The following is a 14480-nucleotide window of genomic DNA, read 5'->3' on the forward strand; positions in this document are numbered from 1 at the left end:
ACAACACAAGGAAATGAAAAGGGAGCGTTGTGGCAAGGCAAACACACCCCAGCTCAGGACTGACCAGGCTGTGGCACGCAACAGCAGCTGGCTGCACAATGCTGCCATGCGCAGAGGCTCTCTCCAAGCCCTCAGGCGCTCCCACAGCAGCATAAAAGCCGGCCCTGCACCTCGCTCCCTCACACCCTTCTCCTGACGCCTTCTCCTCTGCGCTCCTTCAGGTGAGCCTGCATTCCGCTGCCTTCCTTCACCCACCCCAACTGGCCTGGCTCTAAGCTCCCTTTCTCCCCCAGCCCCAGCAGCCCCTTCTCATCCTCCCCGCCATGCTCTCCACAGCCCAAGACCACCTCTCCTCGCTACATTTGTTTCTCTCTCTGCACCTGTTCTTATTCCTCCACAACCTCTGCTTACCCAGCACCCTCTCTTCCACAGACCCTCCACCCCACAGCCATGTCCTGCTACGACCGCTGCAGCCCCTGCGGACCCACCCCGCTGGCTAACAGCTGCAACGAGCCCTGTGTCAGGCAGTGCCAGGACTCCCAAGTCGTCATCCAGCCTCCTGCTGTGCTGGTCACCCTGCCGGGACCCATCCTCAGCTCCTTCCCCCAGAACACCACCGTCGGATCCTCCTCATCAGCTGCCGTGGGCAGCGCCCTCAGCTCCCAGGGAGTGGCCATCTCCTCCGGCGGCTTCGGCTTCGGAGGCCTGGGCTGCTTCAACGGCGGGAGAGCCCGCTACCCCTGCTAAGGGCCTGCTCCCACACCCTCACAACAACCACCACCACCCTGCATGGCGCCTCACCCACTCAGGAAGCACCTCACTGGCACCAAAGGCACGTGGCCTCACCAGCCATGACTCCTCTTTCATTTGCGCAAAAGAGGCAAGCAGGGAACAGCGTCTGCTAACATGACCACTCTATCTTTCTCCTTCCTTTGCAACTTACATTGCAGCCTTCCTAATTGGAAGTCACCAAGTACGTCTTCTCTTTAGATGTCTTTTTCTCAATAAACTTCTCGTGCATGACAGCCTCAAATTCTTCCTTTCTTCACCCAGAGGTCTTCACCCACTACAGAGTAGAGGCCTAGATTCCATCACGTCGGGTCCAAAGTTGCCTCAATCACTCCTCTCAAAACCATCTCACCAGCAGGAACATTGGTGGCTAGCACATGGCCTTCATCTCCACACGTTTTCTGTACTTGTCCAAACAGAATCGTAAAATACATTTGCCCTCCAAAACAAAGCTGGTGACTACAGGGTGCAGAAAGTGAGGTGGGTTTCTACGAGTGCTCTCTATTTCCAACATTTCTCCTCCCCTACGTGCTGGGCAATATTGACTAGGAGGATTTACTTATCCTCCTGTCCAGGGACTCATGTCAGGCCTACCAGCCTGCGGTACCTCACACATTCCTTCTTCTTTTCTTACACATCGGAGTGGGATGAGTCTCTTCCAGGTTTCGGGAACCTCTCCTCATTATCAAAAGCTTTCTAAGATCATTGTAATCAGATAGTCAAGACACCAGACAGGACCCTCACCATTCATGGGTTAAACCCAGAAGGTCCTTTGGACTTGGAAACACAGAATTACCAAGGCTGGAATAAACCTCTGAGAACATCCATTCCAACTGTCCAACTGTCACCAGTATTTCCCTCTAAACCATGTTTCTAGGTACAACGTCTCCCTTGATGCTACTTGAGTCCGTTCCCTCCAGCCCACTTGCAAGTTTTGCGGGAGGAGGGACAACCCAACTACACTGCAACCTCCATTCAGGTAGTTGTAGAGATGCACAGGGTCAGCCCTCAGCCTCCTCCCGACTGAACAACCCCAGCTCCCTCATCCGCTCCTCATAACGTCTCTACTAAAGTCTCCTCACCCAATGTCCTGCCCTTCCCTGGAAACACTCCAGGGCCTCGGTGTCTTTCTGGTTGTGAGCAGCCCAAAACTGAACACAGGACTTGTGTTGCAGCCTCACCAGGGCTGAGTACGCAGGGATGATCACTTCCCCTCTCCTGCTGCCCACACTAGTTCTGACGCAGTTCAGGATGCCATTGGCCTTCTTGGCAACGTGGGCACACTGCTGCCTCATGTTCAGCCGAGCTTCAACCAATGCCCCCAGGATTGCTTCCTTTGCACAGTCTTCCAGCCACACTGCCTCAAGTCTGCAGCACTGCCTGGGGTTGCTGTGGCCAACAGCAGCGCCCGGCACTTGGTCTACTTGAATTTCATCCCATTGGCCTCAGTTCAGCTATAGAGCCTGTCTAGACTGCTCTGTAGGGCCCTTCTCCCCGCTGAAGCCAAAGCTGAACACAGTACTTGAGGAGAGGCTGTAGCAGCACAGACAAGTGGGACAACCATAACCTCTCCTGGCAGTGCTGGGAAATATGCACCCCAGGGGACAGTCAGTGCCTTTGGCTGCCAGGGCACACTGCTCACTCCCAATCAACTTGACAGCAACCAGAACCTTATCACCTCTTTCTGTGGGGCTGCTTTTATAGCACTCATCCCCAAGTACCCAGATATCTATAAGGTAGCCCAGTTCCAGGTACAGAATAAAGCACGTAAGTACGTCCTCTTGTGAAACTTGGTGACATTGCTAACGGCCCAGACCTCTGCTCAGTCAAGAGCACTTTGCAAGACCACCCAAATTCCAAGAGACAACTGTTCCTCCACACTTACTGTCGTTCACAAACTTCTTACTTTTTATGCATCTGAGTCCTGCAAACAGCTCACTTATTACAACATGGAACACTGCAGACCCAAAAATAATAGAACGCTTTGAAATGCCACACCTGAATGCCCACCAGCCTGATGGAACCACATCTAAAAAAAGCTTCTGAGCTGGACTTGGGAGCCACCAGTTCACTCACTGCCTTCGGAATTTGTCAAGATGTATGGCGGATATCTAATCCAGAAGTAAATGGAGAAAACATTATGAATAAATTTGCTGAAGTTCATAGTAATTAAGTCTACTGGGTTCCTTTGGTGAACCAGGTGGGTATTCATCTAATAAAAGGAAGTGTCATCATCTCAAAACAAGGATGCCTAGAATGCCCATTCCAGGCTTCCACGAATGTGTGGAATTGGTAACTCCTCTGAACAGCAAAGACACAAACCATATTGCACAAGTGCCAAGCGATGACCTCACTGTCAACCCTGCTCCTTTTCTGTGCTTTGACCACTTCTTCCGCGTGCCCTGACACGAATGTGCAAGATCACTCCATTGTCCTCCGGTCCTCTCACGTGAAAGATGCGGCCAGTGCCAAATGGACACGTCGTCAACAAAAGAACAACAAAAGTCAGAATTGCTGGAAGGAGAACACACACCAGATGACGTGCCACGCTATACGATGCAAGAACAGCAGCTGGCTGCACAATGCTGTCATGCGCAGTGGCTCTCTCCAAGCCCTCGGGCACTCCCACAGCAGCATAAAAGCCAGCCCTGCACCTCGCTCCCTCACACCCTTCTCCTGACGCCTTCTCCTCTGCGCTCCTCCAGGTGAGCCTGCACTCCGCTGCCCTCCTTTACACTCACCAACTGGTCCAGCTCTAAACACCCTTTCTTTCCGAGCTTCAACAGCAATTCCTATTCTTTCACGCCATCCTCCCCACAGACATACACTAGCTCTCCTCACTGCCTTTGTTTCTCTTCCCAGCTGTTCTTATTCCTCCAAAAACCACCACTTACCCAACACCCTCTCTTCCAGAGACTCTCCACCCCACAGCCATGTCCTGCTACGACCTCTGCCGCCCCTGCGGACCCACCCCGCTGGCTAACAGCTGCAACGAGCCCTGTGTCAGGCAGTGCCAGGACTCCCAAGTCGTCATCCAGCCTTCCACCGTGGTGGTCACCCTGCCGGGACCCATCCTCAGCTCCTTCCCCCAGAACACCGCCGTCGGATCCTCCTCATCAGCTGCCGTGGGCAGCGCCCTCAGCTCCCAGGGAGTGGCCATCTCCTCCGGCGGCTTCGGCTTCGGAGGCCTGGGCTGCTTCAACGGCGGGAGAGCCTGCTACCCCTGCTAAGGGCCTGCACACACACCCTCACACCAACCACCACCACCCTGCAGGGTGCCTCACTCACTGAGGAAGCACCTCTCTGGCAACGAAGGCACATGGCCTCAGCATCTTGTCGGTCACGGCTATTCCTTTCAAGTCCTCAAATAAACATGGAAGGGGCAGACCTTTCTGTCTGGAAAGATGATTCATCTATCACCTAATCCTCTGCCATGTCATTACTTCTATCTCACCATCTCCTGTGAGCACAACTCTCACACATCTCCGTGAGCGCAACTCTCTTCTTCATTGTCCTTCTACCAGGTCAAGACAACTGGGGATTCCCTCGGTCATGCTCCCATCACAGAGAAGGAAGATTTCATTGCGCTGAGAAAATCTACTGCACACACGGGGCAGGGACTGGATAAGTCCTAACCACTTGGTGTTCCTTCCTTCTCAGACCTCTTCTTCAATAAAATTCTCCTGCATGCTAGACTCACGTCTGTCTTCTTCCTTTTTGCTTTCAACAGTTATTCAGCTTCAGCTCAAACTGAGCCAGAGCACACAAGGGCAGGTGGAAAAGTGCAACACAACCTCTTCTGGAAATTATGTCACCAAAGCTAAAGGAGGTGGACACTTCCTCGGCTTCTTCCAGCAGGCGACATGCTTTTCAAAGGGCACCAAAAGGAGTTGCGTGGTGTACAGTTCCCTTGAACATGCCTCTGATGTTCCCTGATTCAGCACATGCTTGACCAATTCTCTTCCCCTGAATGACTCTCTCCAAACTAAACCATCACCAAAAACAGAGTTGTGGAGCTTGGAAGGAAGCCCTTGTGATCATGTAGCTTCCTCGCCCTCCTTATGCCTGGTCAGCTACTGCAGCGTCTCCAGGACCACATCCACTCAGGTTCACTGTAGCACCAGGAATGGAGAGATGATAGAATCACAGAGAGGATTGGGTTGGAAGGGACCTCAAGGATCCCCAAGTGACAACCCTCGTGCCACAGGCAGGGCCACCAGCCTCCAGGTCTGGTAGTACAGCAGGTGTCCAACGACCCCTTCCTACTTGGTCTTTAACACCTCCAGGAACGGAGCATCCACAGTCTCTCCGGGCAGCCTGTTCCAGCACCTCACAGCACTCTCTGTAAACAACTTCCCCTTGACATACAATCTCAGCCTTCCCTCCGTGAGCTTAAAACCATTGCACCAACTCCTCTCAATGTCAGTCCTTGAAAAAAGTTGATTCCGTTCCCATTTATAATCCCCTTTTTTAAATCCTTACCATTCTGCTTTGGGGACTGCCTGAGGGACTTGCCCCCAACTACACCTAGTGACCCCCATCACAGGGCTCTGGGCCCAGGCCTTCAGCCAGCTGCTCTCAGTCCATCTCGCTCTCCACTTGTCTAATCCATACTGGCTCAGCTTCTGGATGCAATTGACATCAGAGGTGGTCTCAAGGGCTTTACAGCAGTGCAATTCAACAGTCCATCTCTGGTCATATCCTATCCAAAGACAGACCTTGACTGTAGAAGACACTGACGTTGCTTGATCATGACCTGCTATTTGGAAATCCGCTCCCCACCGCCTTCTTCTTGCATACGGCAATGCTTGCTGGAAGAATTTCATCTTCAGATTCAAACAGCTGAGGTCAGGTCCAACAGATATCTTTCCCCCATCTTCCTTTTCCATCTCCTTCAGGGCTGCAGTGGGATGAGCACTGTCCAGGACATCAGAAACCCCTCCCAGGCACTTTGATCTTTCTAAGAAAATAGACATCTCCTGGCTCCCTCAGCATCCGGGAGGGAATCAGGTGGACCTTGTCGATTTAGGCACATCCTCCCTACTTCCCTTCAACTTCCCCAGCATCATGCATATTTCAGCTAAGCAGCAAGGCACAAAACGCTCACCTCAGCTGAATGAGGCCATGCCGTGACTCCTCAGCCACGCCCTTGACCACATGGCTGCGAGTGCCTCATTAATGCATCCCTGCGTAGCATGTGTGCTTTGAATTTCCCTATCCAATCTCCAAATCCTACTGGTATCCATCAAAGCCCATGCTGAGAAATGGTCAAAACCATTGACACTCAACTCCATAATGATCCATAACCTCTGCTTCAGCCTTCTGGACAAAAGCACTCCGCTTCAGCTCAGGGCATCCAACCACTCAACCAGGCAGGAGCGATTTGCCTTCTTCCCTCACAATCAACCTTCTTCTGCCTGTATGAGCTACAATCCCCAAGAATGGCCCTAAGCTGAAACCACACACAATAGGCAGCAACCCTGATCCCAAATAAGTCTTTGAAGCACAAAGGGAACCAGGATGTCAGTTCAGCACACCCAACGGGAAAGAGACTGGAAAAGCAGATGGAAGACAAATTGGGCTGAAGGGTGGCAGGGAGAAAACGCGATGCAAGCGAAGCGGTCGCACGCCAAACACAACTGGGAAGCCGAGGATGCCTGACTAGGATGCCACAAAACAGGGTCCCCACCACACAGTGCAGTCACAAAACACACAAAGTAAATGCTACGCTGTGACCTCAGCCCTTGGACCACATCTATCCCGCACTTTAGAAGCATCTTCCAACCAACCTCATAAGATGTACATTGCGTATATCCAGCAAAAGTCATTCTCACTTAAAAAGTGCCGACAGGGTCAAAGGAACACAGGCACAACACAAGGAAATGAAAAGGGAGCGTTGTGGCAAGGGCAAACACACCCCAGCTCATGACTGACCAGGCTGTGGCACGCAACAGCAGCTGGCTGCACAATGCTGCCATGCGCAGAGGCTCTCTCCAAGCCCTCGGGCACTCCCACAGCAGCATAAAAGCCGGCCCTGCACCTCGCTCCCTCACACCCTTCTCCTGACGCCTTCTCCTCTGCGCTCCTTCAGGTGAGCCTGCATTCCGCTGCCTTCCTTCACCCACCCCAACTGGCCTCGCTCTAAGCTCCCTTTCTCCCCCAGCCCCAGCAGCCCCTTCTCATCCTCCCCGCCATGCTCTCCACAGCCCAAGACCACCTCTCCTCGCTACATTTGTTTCTCTCTCTGCACCTGTTCTTATTCCTCCACAACCTCTGCTTACCCAGCACCCTCTCTTCCACAGACCCTCCACCCCACAGCCATGTCCTGCTACGACCGCTGCAGCCCCTGCGGACCCACCCCGCTGGCTAACAGCTGCAACGAGCCCTGTGTCAGGCAGTGCCAGGACTCCCAAGTCGTCATCCAGCCTCCTGCTGTGCTGGTCACCCTGCCGGGACCCATCCTCAGCTCCTTCCCCCAGAACACCGCCGTCGGATCCTCCTCATCAGCTGCCGTGGTCAGCGCCCTCAGCTCCCAGGGAGTGGCCATCTCCTCTGGCGGCTTCGGCTTCGGAGGCCTGGGCTGCTTCAACGGCGGGAGAGCCCGCTACCCCTGCTAAGGGCCTGCTCCCACACCCTCACAACAACCACCACCACCCTGCACGGCGCCTCACCCACTCAGGAAGCACCTCACTGGCACCAAAGGCACGTGGCCTCACCAGCCATGACTCCTCTTTCATTTGCGCAAAAGAAGCAAGCAGGGAACAGCGTCTGCTAACATGACCACTCTATCTTTCTCCTTCCTTTGCAACTTACATTGCAGCCTTCCTAATTGGAAGTCACCAAGTACGTCTTCTCTTTAGATGTCTTTTTCTCAATAAACTTCTCGTGCATGACAGCCTCAAATTCTTCCTTTCTTCACCCAGCGGTCTTCACCCACTACAGAGTAGAGGCCTAGATTCCATCACGTCGGGTCCAAAGTTGCCTCAATCACTCCTCTCAAAACCATCTCACCAGCAGGAACATTGGTGGCTAGCACATGGCCTTCATCTCCACACGTTTTCTGTACTTGTCCAAACAGAATCGTAAAATACATTTGCCCTCCAAAACAAAGCTGGTGACTACAGGGTGCAGAAAGTGAGGTGGGTTTCTACGAGTGCTCTCTATTTCCAACATTTCTCCTCCCCTATGTGCTGGGCAATATTGACTAGGAGGATTTACTTATCCTCCTGTCCAGGGACTCATGTCAGGCCTACCAGCCTGCGGTACCTCACACATTCCTTCTTCTTTTCTTACACATCGGAGTGGGATGAGTCTCTTCCAGGTTTCGGGAACCTCTCCTCATTATCAAAAGCTTTCTAAGATCATTGTAATCAGATAGTCAAGACACCAGACAGGACCCTCACCATTCATGGGTTAAACCCAGAAGGTCCTTTGGACTTGGAATCACAGAATCACCAAGGCTGGAATAAACCTCTGAGAACATCCATTCCAACTGTCCAACTGTCACCAGTATTTCCCTCCAAACCATGTTTCTAGGTACAACGTCTCCCTTGATGCTACTTGAGTCCGTTCCCTCCAGCCCACTTGCAAGTTCTGCGGGAGGAGGGACAACCCAACTACACTGCAACCTCCATTCAGGTAGTTGTAGAGATGCACAGGGTCAGCCCTCAGCCTCCTCTTCTCCCGACTGAACAACCCCAGCTCCCTCGTCCGCTCCTCATAACGTCTCTACTAAAGTCCCCTCACCCAATGTCCTGCCCTTCCCTGGAAACACTCCAGGGCCTCGGTGTCTTTCTGGTTGTGAGCAGCCCAAAACTGAACACAGGACTTGTGTTGCAGCCTCACCAGGGCTGAGTACGGAGGGATGATCACTTCCCCTCTCCTGCTGCCCACACATGTTCTGACGCAGTTCAGGATGCCATTGGCCTTCTTGGCAACGTGGGCACACTGCTGCCTCATGTTCAGCCGAGCTTCAACCAATGCCCCCAGGATTGCTTCCTTTGCACAGTCTTCCAGCCACACTGCCTCAAGTCTGCAGCACTGCCTGGGGTTGCTGTGGCCAACAGCAGCGCCCGGCACTTGGTCTACCTGAATTTCATCCCATTGGCCTCAGTTCAGCTATAGAGCCTGTCTAGACTGCTCTGTAGGGCCCTTCTCCCCGCTGAAGCCAAAGCTGAACACAGTACTTGAGGAGAGGCTGTAGCAGCACAGAGAAGTGGGACAACCATAACCTCTCCTGGCAGTGCTGGGAAATATGCACCCCAGGGGACAGTCAGTGCCTTTGGCTGCCAGGGCGCACTGCTCACTCACAATCAACTTGACAGCAACCAGAACCTTATCACCTCTTTCTGTGGGGCTGCTTTTATAGCACTCATCCCCAAGTACCCAGATATCTATAAGGTAGCCCAGTTCCAGGTACAGAATAAAGCACGTAAGTACGTCCTCTTGTGAAACTTGGTGACATTGCTAACGGCCCAGACCTCTGCTCAGTCAAAAGCACTTTGCAAGACCTCCTAAATTCCAAGAGACAACTGTTCCTCCACACTTACTATCGTTCACAAACTTCTTACTTTTTATGCATCTGAGTCCTGCAAACAGCTCACTTATTACAACATGGAACACTGCAGACCTAAAAATAATAGAACGCTTTGAAATGCCACACCTGAATGCCCACCAGCCTGATGGAACCACATCTAAAAAAAGCTTCCGAGCTGGACTTGGGAGCCACCAGTTCACTCACTGCCTTCGGAATTTGTCAAGATGTAAGGTGGATATCTAATCCAGAAGTAAATGGAGAAAACATTATGAATAAATTTGCTGAAGTTCATAGTAATTAAGTCTACTGGGTTCCTTTGGCGAACCAGGTGGGTATTCATCTAATAAAAGGAAGTGTCATCATCTCAAAACAAGGATGCCTAGAATGCCCATTCCAGGCTTCCACGAATGTGTGGAATTGGTAACTCCTCTGAACAGCAAAGACACAAACCATATTGCACAAGTGCCAAGCGATGACCTCACTGTCAACCCTGCTCCTTTTCTGTGCTTTGACCACTTCTTCCGCGTGCCCTGACACGAATGTGCAAGATCACTCCATTGTCCTCCGGTCCTCTCACGTGAAAGATGCGGCCAGTGCCAAATGGACACGTCGTCAACAAAAGAACAACAAAAGTCAGAATTGCTGGAAGGAGAACACACACCAGATGACGTGCCACGCTATACGATGCAAGAACAGCAGCTGGCTGCACAATGCTGTCATGCGCAGAGGCTTTCTCCAAGCCCTCGGGCACTCCCACAGCAGCATAAAAGCCAGCCCTGCACCTCACTCCCTCACACCCTTCTCCTGACGCCTTCTCCTCTGCGCTCCTCCAGGTGAGCCTGCACTCCGCTGCCCTCCTTTACACTCACCAACTGGTCCAGCTCTAAACACCCTTTCTTTCCGAGCTTCAACAGCAATTCCTATTCTTTCACGCCATCCTCCCCACAGACATACACTAGCTCTCCTCACTGCCTTTGTTTCTCTTCCCAGCTGTTCTTATTCCTCCAAAAACCACCACTTACCCAACACCCTCTCTTCCAGAGACTCTCCACCCCACAGCCATGTCCTGCTACGACCTCTGCCGCCCCTGCGGACCCACCCCGCTGGCTAACAGCTGCAACGAGCCCTGTGTCAGGCAGTGCCAGGACTCCCAAGTCTTCATCCAGCCTTCCACCGTGGTGGTCACCCTGCCGGGACCCATCCTCAGCTCCTTCCCCCAGAACACCGCCGTCGGATCCTCCTCATCAGCTGCCGTGGGCAGCGCCCTCAGCTCCCAGGGAGTGGCCATCTCCTCCGGCGGCTTCGGCTTCGGAGGCCTGGGCTGCTTCAACGGCGGGAGAGCCCGCTACCCCTGCTAAGGGCCTGCACACACACCCTCACACCAACCACAACCACCCTGCAGGGTGCCTCACTCACTGAGGATGCACCTCTCTGGCAACGAAGGCACATGGCCTCAGCATCTTGTCGGTCACGGCTATTCCTTTCAAGTCCTCAAATAAACATGGAAGGGGCAGACCTTTCTGTCTGGAAAGATGATTCATCTATCACCTAATCCTCTGCCATGTCATTACTTCTATCTCACCATCTCCTGTGAGCACAACTCTCACACATCTCCGTGAGCACAACTCTCTTCTTCATTGTCCTTCTACCAGGTCAAGACAACCGGGGATTCCCTCGGTGATGCTCCCATCACAGAGAAGGAAGATTTCATTGCGCTGAGAAAATCTACTGCACACACGGGGCAGGGACTGGATAAGTCCTAACCACTTGGTGTTCCTTCCTTCTCAGACCTCTTCTTCAATAAAATTCTCCTGCATGCTAGACTCACGTCTGTCTTCTTCCTTTTTGCTTTCAACAGTTACTCAGCTTCAGCTCAAACTGAGCCAGAGCACACAAGGGCAGGTGGAAAAGTGCAACACAACCTCTTCTGGAAATTATGTCACCAAAGCTAAAGGAGGTGGACACTTCCTCGGCTTCTTCCAGCAGGCGACATGCTTTTCAAAGGGCACCAAAAGGAGTTGCGTGGTGTACAGTTCCCTTGAACATGCCTCTGATGTTCCTTGATTCAGCACATGCTTGACCAATTCTCTTCCCCTGAATGACTCTCTCCAAACTAAACCATCACCAAAAACAGAGTTGTGGAGCTTGGAAGGAAGCCCTTGTGATCATGTAGCTTCCTCGCCCTCCTTATGCCTGGTCAGCTACTGCAGCGTCTCCAGGACCACATCCACTCAGGTTCACTGTAGCACCAGGAATGGAGAGATCATAGAATCACAGAAAGGATTGGGTTGGAAGGGACCTCAAGGATCCCCAAGTGACAACCCTCGTGCCACAGGCAGGGCCACCAGCCTCCAGGTCTGGTAGTACAGCAGGTGTCCAACGACCCCTTCCTACTTGGTCTTTAACACCTCCAGGAACGGAGCATCCACAGTCTCTTCGGGCAGCCTGTTCCAGCACCTCACAGCACTCTCTGTAAACAACTTCCCCTTGACATACAATCTCAGCCTTCCCTCCGTGAGCTTAAAACCATTGCACCAACTCCTCTCACTGTCAGTCCTTGAAAAAAGTTGATTCCGTTCCCATTTATAATTCCCGTTTTTAAATCCTTACCATTCTGCTTTGGGGACTGCCTGAGGGACTTGCCCGCAACTACACCTGGTGACCCCCATCACAGGGCTCTGGGCCCAGGCCTTCAGCCAGCTGCTCTCAGTCCATCTCGCTCTCCACTTGTCTAATCCATACTGGCTCAGCTTCTGGATGCAATTGACATCAGAGGTGGTCTCAAGGGCTTTACAGCAGTGCAATTCAACAGTCCATCTCTGGTCATATCCTATCCAAAGACAGACCTTGACTGTAGAAGACATTGCCGTTGCTTGATCATGACCTGCTATTTGGAAATCCGCTCCCTACCGCCTTCTTCTTGCATACGGCAATGCATGCTGGAAGAATTTCATCTTCAGCTTCAAACGGCTGAGGTCAGGTCCAACAGATATCTTTCCCCCATCTTCCTTTTCCATCTCCTTCAGGGCTGCAGTGGGATGAGCACTGTCCAGGACATCAGAAACCCCTCCCAGGCACTTTGATCTTTCTAAGAAAATAGACATCTCCTGGCTCCCTCAGCATCCGGGAGGGAATCAGGTGGACCTCGCCGATTTAGGCACATCCACCCTACTTCCCTTCAACTTCCCCAACATCATGCATATTTCAGCTAAGCAGCAAGGCACAAAACGCTCACCTCAGCTGAATGAGGCCATGCCGTGACTCCTCAGCCACGCCCTTGACCACATGGCTGCGAGTGCCTCATTAATGCATCCCTGCGTAGCATGTGTGCTTTGAATTTCCCTATCCAATCTCCAAATCCTACTGGTATCCATCAAAGCCCATGCTGAGAAATGGTCAAAACCATTGACACTCAACTCCATAATGATCCCATAACCTCCGCTTCAGCCTTCTGGACAAAAGCACTCCGCTTCAGCTCAGGGCATCCAACCACTCAACCAGGCAGGAGCGATTTGCCTTCTTCCCTCACAATCAACCTTCTTCTGCCTGTATGAGCTACAATCCCCAAGAATGGCCCTAAGCTGAAACCACACACAATAGGCAGCAACCCTGATCCCAAATAAGTCTTTGAAGCACAAAGGGAACCAGGATGTCAGTTCAGCACACCCAACGGGAAAGAGACCGGAAAAGCAGATGGAAGACAAATTGGGCTGAAGTGTAGCAGGGAGAAAACGCGATGCAAGCGAAACAGTCGCATGCCAAACACAACTGGGAAGCCGAGGAAGCCCGACAAGGATGCCACAAAACAGGGTCCCCACCACACAATGCAGTCACAAAACACACAAAGTAAATGCTACGCTGTGACCTCAGCCCTTGGACCACACCTATCCCGCACTTTAGAAGCATCTTCCAAACAACCTCATAAGATGTACATTGCGTATATCCAGCAAAATAGTCATTCTCACTTAAAAAGTGCCGACAGGGTCAAAGGAACACAGGCACAACAGAAGGAAATGAAAAGGGAGCGTTGTGGCAAGGCAAACACACCCCAGCTCATGACTGACCAGGCTGTGGCATGCAACAGCAGCTGGCTGCACAATGCTGCCATGCGCAGAGGCTCTCTCCAAGCCCTCGGGCACTCCCACAGCAGCATAAAAGCCGGCCCTGCACCTCGCTCCCTCACACCCTTCTGACGCCTTCTCCTCTGCGCTCCTTCAGGTGAGCCTGCATTCCGCTGCCTTCCTTCACCCACCCCAACTGGCCTGGCTCTAAGCTCCCTTTCTCCCCCAGCCCCAGCAGCCCCTTCTCATCCTCCCTGCCATGCTCTCCACAGCCCAAGACCACCTCTCCTCGCTACATTTGTTTCTCTCTCTGCACCTGTTCTTATTCCTCCACAACCTCTGCTTACCCAGCACCCTCTCTTCCACAGACCCTCCACCCCACAGCCATGTCCTGCTACGACCGCTGCAGCCCCTGCGGACCCACCCCGCTGGCTAACAGCTGCAACGAGCCCTGTGTCAGGCAGTGCCAGGACTCCCAAGTCGTCATCCAGCCTCCTGCTGTGCTGGTCACCCTGCCGGGACCCATCCTCAGCTCCTTCCCCCAGAACACCGCCGTCGGATCCTCCTCATCAGCTGCCGTGGGCAGCGCCCTCAGCTCCCAGGGAGTGGCCATCTCCTCCGGCAGCTTCGGCTTCGGAGGCCTGGGCTGCTTCAACGGCGGGAGAGCCCGCTACCCCTGCTAAGGGCCTGCTCCCACACCCTCACAGCAACCACCACCACCCTGCACAGCGCCTCACCCACTCAGGAAGCACCTCACTGGCACCAAAGGCACGTGGCCTCACCAGCCATGACTCCTCTTTCATTTGCGCAAAAGATGCAAGCAGGGAACAGCGTCTGCTAACATGACCACTCTATCTTTCTCCTTCCTTTGCAACTTACATTGCAGCCTTCCTAATTGGAAGTCACCAAGTACGTCTTCTCTTTAGATGTCTTTTTCTCAATAAACTTCTCGTGCATGACAGCCTCAAATTCTTCTTCTTCCTTTCTTCACCCAGCGGTCTTCACCCACTACAGAGTAGAGGCCTAGATTCCATCACGTCGGGTCCAAAGTTGCCTCAATCACTCCTCTCAAAACCATCTCACCAGCAGGAACA

General features: G+C 52.7%; 3 protein-coding genes and 2 pseudogenes across 4 annotated transcripts in view; all 5 read left to right on the forward strand.

Annotated features, from left to right (window-relative positions):
* GFUS (GDP-L-fucose synthase) overlaps positions 1 to 14480 on the forward strand; it is a 237290-nt gene that overhangs the window by 143117 nt on the left and 79693 nt on the right. The gene's annotated exons all lie outside the window — the stretch shown is intronic.
* On the forward strand, positions 451 to 747 carry LOC136058740 (feather keratin 1-like). The gene has a single exon (XM_065752423.1). It carries the CDS (start codon positions 451 to 453, stop codon positions 745 to 747), a length of 297 nt encoding a protein of 98 aa, XP_065608495.1.
* LOC136058373 (feather keratin 1-like) lies at positions 3371 to 4019 on the forward strand (annotated as a pseudogene).
* On the forward strand, positions 10035 to 10683 carry LOC136058519 (feather keratin 1-like; annotated as a pseudogene).
* Positions 13773 to 14069, forward strand: LOC136058941 (feather keratin 2-like). Its single transcript, XM_065752773.1, has one exon. It carries the CDS (start codon positions 13773 to 13775, stop codon positions 14067 to 14069), a length of 297 nt encoding a protein of 98 aa, XP_065608845.1.

The sequence above is a fragment of the Cyrtonyx montezumae genome, unplaced genomic scaffold (assembly GCF_038088225.1).
Source record: "Cyrtonyx montezumae isolate F1298 unplaced genomic scaffold, pur_monq_1.0 scaffold_8, whole genome shotgun sequence".
Taxonomy (NCBI): Eukaryota; Metazoa; Chordata; class Aves; order Galliformes; family Odontophoridae; genus Cyrtonyx; species Cyrtonyx montezumae.

Excerpts from the sequence above, each read along its gene's own strand:
- LOC136058941 (XM_065752773.1), top strand. The coding sequence starts at position 13,773 with ATGTCCTGCTACGACCGCTGCAGCCCCTGCGGACCCACCCCGCTGGCT.
- LOC136058740 (XM_065752423.1), top strand. The coding sequence starts at position 451 with ATGTCCTGCTACGACCGCTGCAGCCCCTGCGGACCCACCCCGCTGGCT.